The sequence below is a fragment of the Microchirus variegatus genome (assembly GCF_963457635.1).
Source record: "Microchirus variegatus genome assembly, chromosome: 16".
NCBI classification, from domain to species: domain Eukaryota; kingdom Metazoa; phylum Chordata; class Actinopteri; order Pleuronectiformes; family Soleidae; genus Microchirus; species Microchirus variegatus.
The window spans coordinates 8,118,198-8,132,349 of NC_139817.1; the positions used below are offsets into that span (position 1 = coordinate 8,118,198).

At 37.5% G+C, this 14,152-nt stretch overlaps 1 protein-coding gene across 1 annotated transcript in view; it reads right to left on the reverse strand.

Annotated features, from left to right (window-relative positions):
- Nucleotides 1–6,423: 6,423 nt before the first annotated feature.
- Nucleotides 6,424–14,152, reverse strand: part of LOC310938191 (poly [ADP-ribose] polymerase tankyrase-1-like) — a 78,560-nt gene continuing 70,831 nt past the window's right edge. Inside the window, exons 23-29 of the mRNA XM_083902662.1 lie at nucleotides 12,550–12,670; nucleotides 10,904–11,001; nucleotides 9,476–9,550; nucleotides 9,188–9,293; nucleotides 8,263–8,449; nucleotides 7,464–7,620; nucleotides 6,424–6,560 (exon numbers count right to left, since the gene is read on the reverse strand). Of these exons, the coding sequence (XP_083758788.1) occupies nucleotides 6,474–6,560; nucleotides 7,464–7,620; nucleotides 8,263–8,449; nucleotides 9,188–9,293; nucleotides 9,476–9,550; nucleotides 10,904–11,001; nucleotides 12,550–12,670 (831 nt within the window). The 3' untranslated portion in view covers nucleotides 6,424–6,473. The remainder of the gene's footprint in view (nucleotides 6,561–7,463; nucleotides 7,621–8,262; nucleotides 8,450–9,187; nucleotides 9,294–9,475; nucleotides 9,551–10,903; nucleotides 11,002–12,549; nucleotides 12,671–14,152) is intronic.

Consider the following 14,152-nt stretch of genomic DNA (forward strand, 5'->3'; position numbering starts at 1 on the left):
AGAAAGCAAGTGCAAGTTTGGCTCACACCCTCATTTTTTGTCAAATGTTGAACGACATACTAACCTATGACATTTTTGCTACCACATAATTATCTATGACCTTTTGTCAAATTTTGGACAAAACATTTTTTTCCCCAAAATTGTTAAATTTTGGACGACAAATTATACTATGACTTTTTTGACAATTTTTGGATGACATACTATACTATGATGTTTTTGACCATTTTTGGACGACATACCATAGTATGACATTTTTGACCATTTTAGGATGACATACTATAGTTTGACGTTTTTGACCATTTTTGGACGACATACTATAGTATGACGTTTTTGGACGACATACTATAGCATGACTTTTTTGACAATTTTTGAACAACATACTATACTATGACGTTTTTGACCATTTTTGGACGACAAACTTTACTATGATGTTTTTGACCATTTTTGGATGACATACTATACTATGCATTTTTTAACCAATTTTGACCATTTTTGGAAGACATTATACCATGACGTTTTTTTTATCATTTTTGGATGAAATACCATAGTATAACTTTTTTGACCATTTTAGGACGACATACTATAGTATGTAAAAAAAAAAAGTTTTTCAAAAAAATTGTCACATTTTGGACGACAAAGTATAGTATGTTGACTACATAGTATAGTATGACGTTTTTGTCAAGTTTTGGACCAAAAAAAAGTTTTTCAAAAAAATTGTCAGATTTTGGACGACATCGTATAGTATGTTGTTGTTGTTAAATTTTGGACCAATTTTTTTTACAGAAAATTGTCACATTTTGGACGACATAGTATAGTATGACATACTGCATAGTGTAGTATGACGTTTTTGTCAAGTTTTGGACCAAAAAATGTTTTTCAATTTTTTTTTCAGATTTTGGACGACAGTATGACGTTTTTGGCCAATTTCGGACCAAATTTGTATTTCAAAAAATTGTCACATTTTTGACGACATAGAGTATGACGTACTACATAGTATAGCATGGCGTTTTGTCAAGTTTTGGACCAAAAAAATGTTTTTCAAAAAATTCTCAGATTTTGGACGACATAGTAGTATGTTGTTTTTGTCCAATTTTGGACCAAATTTATTTTTAGAAAAAATTGTCACATTTTGGACGACATAGTATAGTACGACATACTATATAGTATAGTATGACGTTTTTGTCAAGTTTTGACCATACTATGAGATTTTGACCATTTTTGGACCACATACTATAGTATGACTTTTTTGACAACTTTTGGATGACATACTATAGTTTGACTTTTTTGACCAACTTTGACCATTTTTGGACAACATACAATACTATGACTTTTTTGACCATTTTTGGATGACATACTATAGTATGACTTTTTGACCAATTCTGACCATTTTTGGGCGACATACTATACTATGACTTTTTGGACGACATACTATTGTATGACTTTTTTGACCAATTTTGACCATTTTTGGACGACGTACAATACTATGACTTTTTTGACCATTTTTGGATGACATACAATACTTTGACATTTTTTTTACCATTTTTGGATGACATCCTATAGTATGACTTTTTTGATGGTGTTTCAGAGGACATAGTCATCTATGGTGTTTATTTCGTCATTTAAGTTTGAGTTTTGCTAAGCGGTCTATTTTTTGGTCAAAAAAGTCATACTATAGTATGTCGTCCAAAAATGATCAAAAAGTCATAGTATAAAAATTTCCCAAAAAATTGTCAACTTTTTGACGACATACTAAAGTATGACTTTATTGTCAAATATTGGGCAACATACAAATCTGACTTTTTTGTGCAAGTCTAACCTATGATTTGGTTTATTTCCATGTCATATCATGTTGTTTTTGCCTGATTTCCCTTATATAATTCCAATCAAATGTTGATTTTCCATTAACTGACATACTGTATGCTAATAATCAAAAATGCTGTAAAATACAAAATTTTGCTGACAGACCTCAGGTTTATTTTTTATATTATTGTCCAGGAAAATAATTATAACATGAAGTAGTTTTATGATGATTGTAATTTTCACGATGATGATGTATTTACTGATTAATTTTGGCACCATAAATATGTTTATATTGTCATCTGTTCATCGTTCCATATTAAAAGAAACACTTTTATTTTGAAATTATGTCAAATATCTATATTATTTCGATGTCTTTAAACATAACATACATGAAGACATAAAAACAGGCTTGTTTGTCTTTATAGGCCACTGGAGAAACATGACGACACAAGATGGCTGCCCTCTGTGAGTCAAGATTTTCTTCTTCAGGTCAGTAAACTTGCTCATAGAGAAACATCCTGAGGTAATAAAGTAAAAGTTACTTAAAGTAAAAGAAAACAGATGCTTTAAGTTGTTTTATTAAGGTTTTTTTTTCTTTTCTGTACAAGTGTGAGGAGTTTCAGTTCCACATTAGCTCTGTACAACCATCTGTACAACAACGGGTCAAATGTAACAGGTGAGAAAATGTAGAAGGCAGGTCAGAATGTGACACAATCAAACCTGCACACACTCTTATTCACAAAAAGATGACCCCCGCCTGACCCCTGACCCCTCAACACACACATGAGTAGAGAAGAGACAGAGCGGCTGAAACACATTTCAAATTCATCACTTACAAAAAAAAAAAATGAAATTAGTGACAAACAAGAAAAATAAACGGAAAATCATCCATAAAAAGAGCCCATCGGGTGTTAGTTTATATACAGTGTCGTTTTTTAAAATGGAGCCCAAAGGCTGGTAGATTTAAACGATAATGCGCCGCTGACCTCAGCAACGACGATTTCCACTTCATCTGAAAGCAATCAGCGACGACGACGCGAGAGGTTTTTTTTCAAACTAAGTCCAAAAGACTCGCTTCAATAAACAGAGAAAAGTTTTCAAACTCCACAATCTGACTGTTGTAAATTGAGCTTTCATCGTTCTGTTAAATGCCATTAAAAACATGAATTACATGGGGAAACGCTGCACGGACACACTGTGTCCCCAAGCTGCAGCTCTTTCACTTTTTCCCTTTGAAAATGTCTCATTATTACAATATAATTTCAAGCTTATTAGCTTTTCTTTTTTAAAAACACCCCCTCCCCTCCATTCTGCTTTAGTCATGAGTTGTTGTTCTGTCTACTTATTCTGTCCCAGTTATTAATTCATTTCCTCTTCATTTCCCTCCCAAAATGAATCACTCCTTACTTTGTTGACAAGCGAAGGGAGCGGAAATAATTGTTATCGTTTTGTCGTTAATGGAATGAAATATTAAATCTGCAGCGTGTGCTGCAGAGCTGAGGGGGGAGGAGGAGGAGGAGGAGGAGGAGGGAGAAAAAAGGCAGACGGCTTTGAAAAACACTTTACATAAACGCTAATTTTAGCAGATATTTAGAGCGGACGGACAACTTTTGTTCACTTAAGGCTCGGGTTCAAAGTGTTAAACGGTTTGTATGAACCCATGTCGACTTCATTTCACCCCCCTGAAAGTCCAGGGTGAAAAGAAATGAAAAAGTCAAAGCAGCTTCGCCAATCTTTAGTCTGGCCCCTCCCCCTCCTATCGCTCTCGTTAATTTATTAACAAACACAATCACGTCACGAGTTTCCAGATGAATTAAAGGCAATGTATATGTGTATATATATAGACATATATATATATATATATTCAAAAACTTTTTAAGGCCACTTTCTTCTCCGTTCCCTTGCACTTTTTAAGGAATTTCCTTCAACCTTCAAACGCTCTTTAAAACAGTAAAAGAAATGAAATGCGTACGTGGTCCCGTTTAAGTTTTACAGTGTCGTTAATTAAAAACAACAAAAAAAACAATAATCATAAATAATAATAAACTATTACTGGAAAGGAAAAAAAACATGGTCAGGGTAGTTCAAAACATCAGTTTACGCTTTTACAGTACACACAGTGCTTTCTGCCGCCTGTCGTACATGATTTCAAACACATATATATATATATATATATATATAGTATATATATATATATTTATTGATTGAAAAGTATACGTTTATGTACAACAGATTGTGCCCACTTCAGTCGAGCTGCAGGTTTCTGGTTAATATCAGGAAATATCTCACTTCACATTTTCTTAAAAGATGAACATAAACTGAATGGAATAAAAGTAGGTGTGAGGAAAATAAAGACATAAAAACAGAAATAAATAGTAGTGTATGTAGAGAGATATAAGTCAATACTGCAGTCCCTCTGTTGCGCCACTAGGTGGCATCAACGTATAGAGAGGAAAGTCAGGCAGCGACATAAAAATTAAAAACACGAGGTTGTAACAGAAACATGTGGAAGAAGAGAAATATGAATGTTTGAGCTGCACCGGGCGAGGATTACGATCAATAATAACACAATACTTATATCTTTATCAATCATTTCTTGTAACTACATAAGTCTGGTCCCTGGTTCTGGTTCTGGTTTGGGTGTGGTTTTTCTTTTCCCAGTGAGCTGACCTGAAACAAGCAGCGACCACCAGAGTTAGAGTTGAACTTTTGTTCACATTCTTTGTTGTAAAAAAGTTAGAGCTGCAACGACAAAATCGTCATTTAAGTACATTTAATTGAGATATTGAATTATTAAACTTTGTGATTAATTTGAGGGTTTAAAGACACACTATATAACATTTGTGTATAAAAAAAAATATCTACAGAAAATGAAGCTAATGCTATACATTTCATTGAATATTGACTTTCGAGTCTTTAAATCCGCTTTATTGTAGCCCGCCCGGAAGGAAGAAAACAACTTGTTAGTGTCAGTTTTTGTCACTAATGCATCACAACTAGTGTGTACAGGGGAAGCAAACAAGACAACAACTCCCATGATCTCATCAGACAAGGCCTTTTGTTTTCGTATTAGCCCTCTAGTGGCAGAAATTATCTAAGAGTTTAATCTGCATATTATAATGCAATTATGTGGAGGATAAAGCAGTAGACGATGAATAGATGAATGCTTTTGGATCACTGAGCTCTCTCGTCTCAGACCTGAGGCAGCGTCTCCATCTCTGGTCTCGACTGTCAAGGTTTTAAGGTTCTTTTATTCTGAAAAGGTGTCGTTGGTACACCTGCTTCCTCTCTCTCTGAACCTGTGATTGTTCCAGAACTCCTCCATGTTGCTACATATCACATTGCGAGGCTATAAACGGAGAGAGCAGGTGCTCAGGTCACTTGATTTACACCAGGCTGAAAGTTTTACTGACAAAAAGTCTGCCTACTGTACCTTTTTTTTGAACACTTATGGTCTTAAGTGGACATCACCACTTTGATGTCTGGGGAAAAACACATTTCCTGACATTTTGTGGATGAAACAACTATAATGGCAAACTGAAACAATAATCTTCAGGTGAATCCATAATGAAATGTGTGATTAGTTGCAGCCCTAACGTGTATGTGGAGAGAAATCTTTCATCAAGCGTTAATTTAAGGCTCTGCGTGGTGTGTTGAGGAAAGGATGGCTTGATCGACAGGTGCCTGAGTTGATCACACTCGGCTGTTGTGGTTGCTGCTTGCTTGTTTCGAGAGTTATGTCCATGTTTGTCCTCACATGTTTGGTAATGAGTTGACTGGAAATTATCCTGCTAGTGAACTGTAGTGGAAAAGTCCACAGTCAGCGGTGGATTCTCACTGTGGTCGCCTGTTTATTATTCTGCTTACAGACTCGTTTGTCCACAGGAGTCTCTTTTACTTCTTCTCGCTCAGACTCATTACATTGTTCCCTGTGTGTTTGCAGAGGACAGGATGTGAACACACACACTCTCACACACACATACACACACGACTGTTCTGTTTTTGTTTTTGTTTGTGTGTAGATGAGCCTCATTGGTGAAAATGTGAGAAGCTGGAGGAGAAAATGCTGGATTTCTATTCTCTCGCTCCCTCTCTGACAACTGCTGTTTCTGGGAGCAGCCTCAGGGTGCTGCGTTGTTGTGCTGCTGTCGATGATGCACAAAGCCAAAAGAGGACACGACATCAAGACAACACATTAAAATCTGGGAGTAGAAAACACACACACACACACACACACACACACACACGAGCACTGAAAAGTCGGGGCTGTTGTTTTTGTTGCTTTGGACTGTGTCCGCTTCTAATTGCTCTCCTTAATTGTTTTAAAGATCAAGCCACAAGCTGGCAAATTTAAAATTAAGCTTACTGGTTCACTTCCAGACACATTGATCCAGCCGTTTGCATTCCCTCCCCCGCAAAAAATAGATCCAATTAAATAGATAAACTAAACTGATAGATTTTTTCTTTTGCGTTTTGCTGCTCTGGAGTCTGCATGTTTCATACCCCAAATCTCAACGACGCCCCCGTCTTCTTGTCTTTCTCCATAAACACAGCTGGTCCACCTGTTTCCTGGGATTTTCTACTGGTCGTCACGTCTGTGTTCTGTGGAGGCTTTGAGACAAACACCTGCTCGTCCAGTTTTAGTCCTCTTGAAGTCCACAACAGTCTGTACCTTAGGACTTCTGCTCTGCCGTGGCAGCAGGTGCGGCCACACTCTCTGGCTTCACGATCTGGTATGTGATCAAGTATTCTGGGTAAGCCTGGAAAACAAAAACAAGATTTTAAATGTTGAAATTATGGAACGTTAAACTGTTGTGAAACTAGTTCATATAATCTGAATTTTTCCAATTTGGTCCACACAACATCCTCTGCGTTGCTCAGTGTAGTGGTGCTTAGGTCTTGTGTCACCCGGCCAGAAAATGGACATCGTCTTCCAGGTTCTTCCTGATGTAAAAATAGACTAAATGGCCACCAGGGGGTGACACAGCAAGTACTATGCTTGAACAGAAGTCTATAGGAAAATTAGCTTTCCTTTGACTTCATTTATCACATTAGTTAACACTTTCCTGAGGAGTTAGTGGTCTCAATCACTCGTTGATGAAGCTCGGATGAGTGGACACCGCAGTTCTCCACACACCCCTGTGTTGCCGGTGCATACAAACAAACGCTCCCCTAATCAGCTCATTCTCAGATAACGGACAGCACACAAATATTGCTACATCTTTTCTGCTCATGAAAACTAGCATCATCAACAACGGCGTTAAAGTTCACTTATGGCGCGTTTCCATGACGACTGACCAGAAAAAGAGTTTCTAAAGTAAAGCAGTTTTTCGTGCCACGGCACTTGAGTCCAGGCACCGTTTACCAATTAGCTCCGTTAGCTGCGTTAGCTCCTTTAGCGCTGTTAGCGCACCCACAGTCGAACAGGAGCGGTCTGTTTATTAAACGAAAAGAGCAGCGCTACAAATAACCATCGTACCTGTGTACTGCGTATGTGTGCCTCCGTTTTTTTAAAGTTTAGCGTTACTCATTTTAACAATCGAACATCACGTTAACATGACGCGTGTCTTTTTCCGGTCAGTCGTCATGGAAACACGTCATGCGGTAACGTTAACGCCACTAACAGCGTAAAGATTTAGATGTTGTTTGAAGGCTTCACTGACCTGTTCCCCTCTATAGATGACGTACTCCGCATACGCCAGTCCGTTAACGCTGGGTCGACCGATGACGGAGTGATGTCCAGGAGGTGCATGTGCCATTTTCATGGCACTGAACTGAAGAAAGGACTTGCCCAGCGTCACTCTGCAGAACAACATCTGTCTGTAAACACAGAGACGAGAGAGAGAGCAAAGGAAACAGTAAGTGGACTTTCAGATGTCACACATGAAAAATGTACGAGTTTTCATCATCTGTGAGTGGTAAAAATATATAATATATTATATACAGTGTGCTTCAGTGTGTACCATTTACTACACATTGGTTTTCTTAGCCTTGGAATAGGCTTGTCCATGCCTTTCATATGCACTATAGGCAAGAAAGTTGCTTTACAAAGACATTTTTAAGCGCACAATTGACAAAACATTGACTCTGCCCACATGAATCTCACAGATAAAGTGGAAGAGTGTTTTGAAAGTGTGTTTACATCCATTCTGGTATGTGAAGGCCACCGTAGTTTGGAAAAGAGCGGGGTGGTTGGGGCTGAGTCCTACGTATGTTGCAATTTGTAGTCTTACCACTAGATGACACTAATTTCCACACACTGGACCTTAACAGGAGTAAATACTGTATACAAATACGTTTATATACATATACGTATATGTATATATATACTGTAATGTTTTGATGATAGATCTATATCAGGCAAACTATTTCTGAAAATAAGAAGCCATTTTAAGTAAGTAAGTAAGTAAGTCAACAGTGACATCAAAATAAAGCTTTAATCACAAAACTGTTATGCCTCACCTGTGACACACGTAACAGGAGCGGTCTTTGTGGGTGGGACATCCCGTGCCTCCGCCAATGCCGTACACGTACTGATTGCTTTTTGAGGAGTTCTCCGCAAAATAGATGCCGGCTCCAAACATGCCGCCGATGTAGGCGTGGCGTTCGTCGAAGCCCTTGTGGATGATGGCGTTGATGAAGGGAGAACCTGGCAACAACAAAAAAAAAGAAATAATAAAATAAACAAGAGTCAACAGAGCACTGCAGCGTTTAAAGTTAAGAGAGAAAAAACAGCACTGTGCTGCTGTCCTGAGAGTCGTGTCCTCAGTGAAAAAAGGACGTGGGTGATTAATGCGATTTGCTCGAGCATACGGTCAGACTGCGAGAAAGGGGGAAAGGTTTGCAGCGTGACGCAGAGTTTATCTCGGAACACGGGAACAAGCGAATCTTGAGGCAGAACAGCGAGCTGCGCTCCGCTGCTGTCAACTAAGAGGAAGTGACTGAAGCTGCAGGGGAGATGTGAAAAGTTAATGAGGAGGAAAACTACTGTCACCGTCCTGGACAAATTATACTTAGCATCGCGACAGGAGACTACAACCTGGAATTAATCAGATGTTGCAGTATTTTTTTTATTTTTTTGGTCACATTTGCCCGTGCAAAACTGATTCTTTAAATCGGAATGTATATCTATATATATATCTATATATATAGATATATATACACAAACAGCTGTGAATGCAATTTTTGTCTCACCATGGCCTCCATTACACCACATTTACGGCCGTGATGATAATAATTAACTTGGTTTTACACAGCCTATACAAAAACGTGATCGTATATAGATATACTGATATTAAACGGTGGTGGTGTTGGAGTAAAGTTGATATGATGAGGAAGCTCCTTCATTTTGTCACGTTTAAATTCGTCAAAATGTCAAAGCACTCACCGTGAAAGAGCATGCGCTCGTTGTGGTGGTTGTGATTCTCGTCCGCAATCTCCTTTTGCCTGTGCGAGTATCTCTCCCGCAGCTTCTTATTCACCACTTTCTGAATCTGCGAGGCCAGAGGAGGGAAATAACATTTATGTCACGTCCGCTGAGGAATTCACAACTAAAATCAATTTTTTGCGAAAGTCAAAAAAGGACACCGCGTTTAGAATTGACAAAAAGTTGTAGCTTAATGAGGGATCCAGATCATTATTTGTGGCCATTAAACGGTGGAAACTGACTACACACCTTAATGATGTTGTAGCGACTGAAGACTCCGCCTGCGTTGCCTCCATCGCGGTGTTCTCTGATCGTGCTCTGCAGCTGAGGAGAGAAAAACACAGTCAGGAGAAAATCGAACGCATGCAAAGCTTTTAAAAGATTATGTGATTGATTCAAGCAGCTCTCTGCATAACAAAGACTCACTACTCAGAGAAAAATGAGCAGGAGAAGCCCAGTGACCACCTTGCTGAAAACCTATGCGTACTTTTCAATTTGTCTTCCTCTAAATTCTATAAAGATATCTGATGTTTCAGGTTTTAGAGACATGTGCACTTAATGAGATTTGAATACAGAAGATTAAGTGATGCCGGTGGGAAAGCTGAATCAAGGCAACTGAAAAAAGTAGATCAGTGATGAAGTTTTGCTGTAACGTTGAAAAAAAAGACCGTTAAATAAATGACATTTTGGTAAAACTTAGGCAGCAATAGGTTAATGTTAATGCTCTTGTATGAGAGAGAAATGTTTATAGTGTTTTTAACCCAATGACGCCAAACATATCATATGTGATACATGAGTTTTTGAGCCCTCCACATGTTTTTCCCTGAAAAACCTAAAATTATGGGAAACCCGACAGAGATGCAAGCATTGTGTAGGCCACTTTACCCATGTGTACTGTGAGAAATGCAGAGTGCATCTTTGTCTGAACAACTGTTTTCAAGCCGAACAACACTCAAAATAAAAAGGTTGTGAACCGCAAAATGAGTTAAAATAACCGAAATGTTGTCTCCCAGACTTCCACCCTGCCAGTTCCATTGCTGCATTGTTTTGTTGGACTTGATTCTGTATTTTTTGAATCTTTGAGCATTATGACCCGATGTATCTAAAATGATACAAATTAAAACTCTATATACGGAAATTGATATTTGAAATGTTTTTTTGTTTGTTCAGAAGGACCAATAAAGGCTCCAGTTTCAACGAATTTGAATTTTCTGTCAATTATTCAATGGTTTAGGCTTTACAGGGTTAATGACATCTTGTCCTTGTCCTCTCTGCCTTATCCAATGTTTTTTTAGCCAGTGACATATTGTCACACAAATTCTTAATCCAGGATGAGCTGCAGGATGAATAAAGTCATTTTAGAAGATATTAAGAAAACTGCAGCACGATTCTTCATCTGCCCAACACTAATAACACACAGCCTTAAACAGAAAAGGCAACTAAACAGTACTGGTGCCACTGAAAATGCTTTTTCCATTGACTTTTCTCAAGATTATACTGTGTGAAATAATCAAATAAATCAAAAAATCATGTCTATTAAGTAACATCCTTTTCATTCGTTTGATTTCCAATCAAGATACGACTGGTTTATGTACAGTGTGTGGTGTGTGTCCTCCTCAGCCAGATGTTTAAAAATATGACACAACTTTAGCGTGAGCGTCAGTGTGTTTCACGTACTTCCTCCTCCACAGACTGGAACTCCTTGTCGTCGGGTGCCAGGTCGATCAGCACGGTGCCCTGACTGGAGCAGTGGAACGTCAGGTACGGGTTCCCACCTACAAACACAAGAGTAAATCAATTTTATATATGTTTAGAAATACGTTAAACATGTTCTTTTTCTGTATTTGCCATCAAAGATGTTCACACATAAGCAGATTTAGTACATATCACATTCTTACATAATCAGGATAATGTAAATCGTGAAGAACAAACATTTCACAAATGTTTATTTTGAGATTAACTATTAATTTCAATACAATTAAGCTGATTATGAGGTGTCAATTAAAGATGATGAACATATTTGATCCCATGCTGGAGCAATTAACTTATTAAGAGCAGCAAGAATTTATAATGGGAAGAGCAAACAACAAAATTAGACACAAAATATTAGGATTTATACCATGCACTAGGGCAGGGCAGTAATTCAATAACAACACATATCACAACATCATTTTCTTTTATATAAATATAACAAACGCTCAGTATATCGATATCATGTGAATAAAAGTTTGTTGTTTTCAGTCCCTAAAGTATTCTCGAACCACGACGAACACAATTAACTCAGGAGCCGAAACTCAATGTTTGATTATCTGACACAGAGTCCGTGTACAGGCAGGTACACGGAGCAGGGGAAATACATACAGTACATAAAAAGTACAGCTTTTATTTAATTGCAGTTCTCACCTTGTCAAAACAAAAGGAAGATCGTTACGTAAAAAAATAAACACAGTACAGTAACTAAGAGAGCCGCCACGGGTGGTAAACAATGTAGGATATCTCTCTCTATATATATATATATATCTATATATTTAAAGATAGATAGATAGATAGATAGATAGATAGATAGATAGATAGATAGATAGATAGATAGATAGATAGATAGATACTATATTCAAAGTTTATTGATCTGATTAAATTTAGGATGGCAGGAACGATATTTCCAAATGACATTAAGATTTATTTACTGATATACAGAGCTATTTTAAGGTGGACTAAATAAAAACATTATTGAAGCTGCAACTATAACAGACTATAAATATAAAGTACAAAAAAGTTTTCCAAAGAGGAATACAGAATTGATAAAGTTGTTCATGTTTATAAGTTTTATTGAATTGAGACCAAAAAAAGCCAGTTTTGGCAGCAGCTTTTACAAAAAAGTTGCACGTTGCAGTGATTTTAATGGATATTTTTCAATGAATTTGCAAAATTAGCTGAGATTATTTTCCATAATAGTGTAAACAACAAAAATACTCATTAAAGCATTTTGCTTTCAAGCATTAAAACGATAATCGGTTGAATTTGCTTTAATTCTTGCGATTTTCACATTCAAAATTCCTGGACAATGACAATTGAGTCATCATATTGCTGAAATGTTCATGTTTGTGATGTATTGACTGGGTGGAAAAAGAGGCAGGAACTAAAAAGTAAAAAACGACTTCCTGCTTTTCTACTTTGCAAAACATAATTTATTAATGTGTCAATATTTACGATATATTTCTTTTAATTTAGTTGTAAATGTAATTTTGGCTTAAATACTTTCATATTTACATAAAAAATGATTGATTCATCATTCATACACCTGTGTTTGTGTGTGTGTTCCTGACCTTGTTGACCTCCCAGCAGCCTCTCAATGCCCTTGATGAGTTTGTGTCTGTGACCGTACGCATTTATGCCGATCTCTTTCAGCTCCTCGTGACCCATGTCTGCCAACACGTCCAGCGAAATCTGCCCAGAAACAGCAATAAGGTGTCAAAAAACATCTGAACATCTACATCTGTGGACACAAACAAAGAAACACACTGGGACACCGCCAGGTTAATGCTCGCCATCAGAATTTGCTGACAATCGATAAATCGTTCAGTCGTCTAAGCTTTGTTACAGAGACAACAGCTCTGACAAACACACGGCAGAGGCAAACAGATGCTGCAGGAGAAGAAGAAAAGGTCGAGGAGGAGACGACAGCAATCAACACATTGATATGCAAATGTATGAGGGTGAGATTGTTCAGGGAGAAGAGAGAGGAGATTTGTCCTGGAGGCAGCGATAAGTCTAATATTTCACACGTTAACCTTTGTGTCGCTGTGATCAGGTATGAATCATCATCACGTCCTAAATACTGAGGGACAAAGCTCTGTATATCATTTCTTTTTCATTTTGCACCCAGTGTGAAGCATTATTTGAAAAGGATGACACTTAAATGTGACATTTTCACTGTAAAAAAAAAAAACTCAACTTAGATATCCATCTATAAATGCCACTGTGATAATTACACAAACATGCTGTTGAATTAAACTTTGACTGAGAACATGTGAAAAAGTAATAAGTAAAGAATTAGAATTCTGTGGAGGAGTTTGTAGGCGTGTCTAAATATATGGCTCCATGACACACCAGCGCCATATTTAGTATATACTGTAACTCCTCCTCAAATACTGTTACAGTATGAAAACCAGCAGTTTTATCAGCAGTTTACCGCTTTTACTCTTAACTAACTGCACTATGGCCTGTGGTTTTCTAGCTTGCTGAGATGTCTGTGTCCCGATAATGAATTTGATGCAAAAAAAAAGGACAGATTTAAAACGGAAAAAAAAGAGCAGAGCAGTTACTACCAGTGCAGGTTAAAAGTCTGATTTTAGTCAGACTAAGACAGTAATTTGGTTTTCTTAATGGCATGTAAACATGTTAGTCCGACTACTATCGAGCTAATCTTAGTCGGACTAACATTACTCGGATAATGCCATTCACAGTTGGTTTTTCTGTGACGTAAAGGATAACAGGAAACTCATTCAATACGCTCTAGCTTATGGAGAGATACAGTGCTACCTATGGAGGCGGAGTCAGACAAACGGAGCCAATAAATTAGCGAACTGTCCGATTGTCTGCCTTAGTCAGACTATGGCCTTAGCCCGACTAAACTGTGAATGTAAACATACTGACTCCATGTTTGTGTACAGTATTTCATTATACTGCCATCAAAATGGTAAAGATGTCACTTCTCTACACTTTGTTGAACTAGCAGTTTGATACTGGCACGCTTACGTTATTATTCTGTAGACGTTCAGCTGCTTTTGGTCCCCACTAAAGAACAAAATCTTTAAAAAATTTTCTAAACTGTGATGAAAGAGCAAAGAAGTCGACATTGATGCTTTACAGAGGGAAGAGATGGAGTCACATCAGATATGTAATTAAATATTACAGCTGAAATAGCTT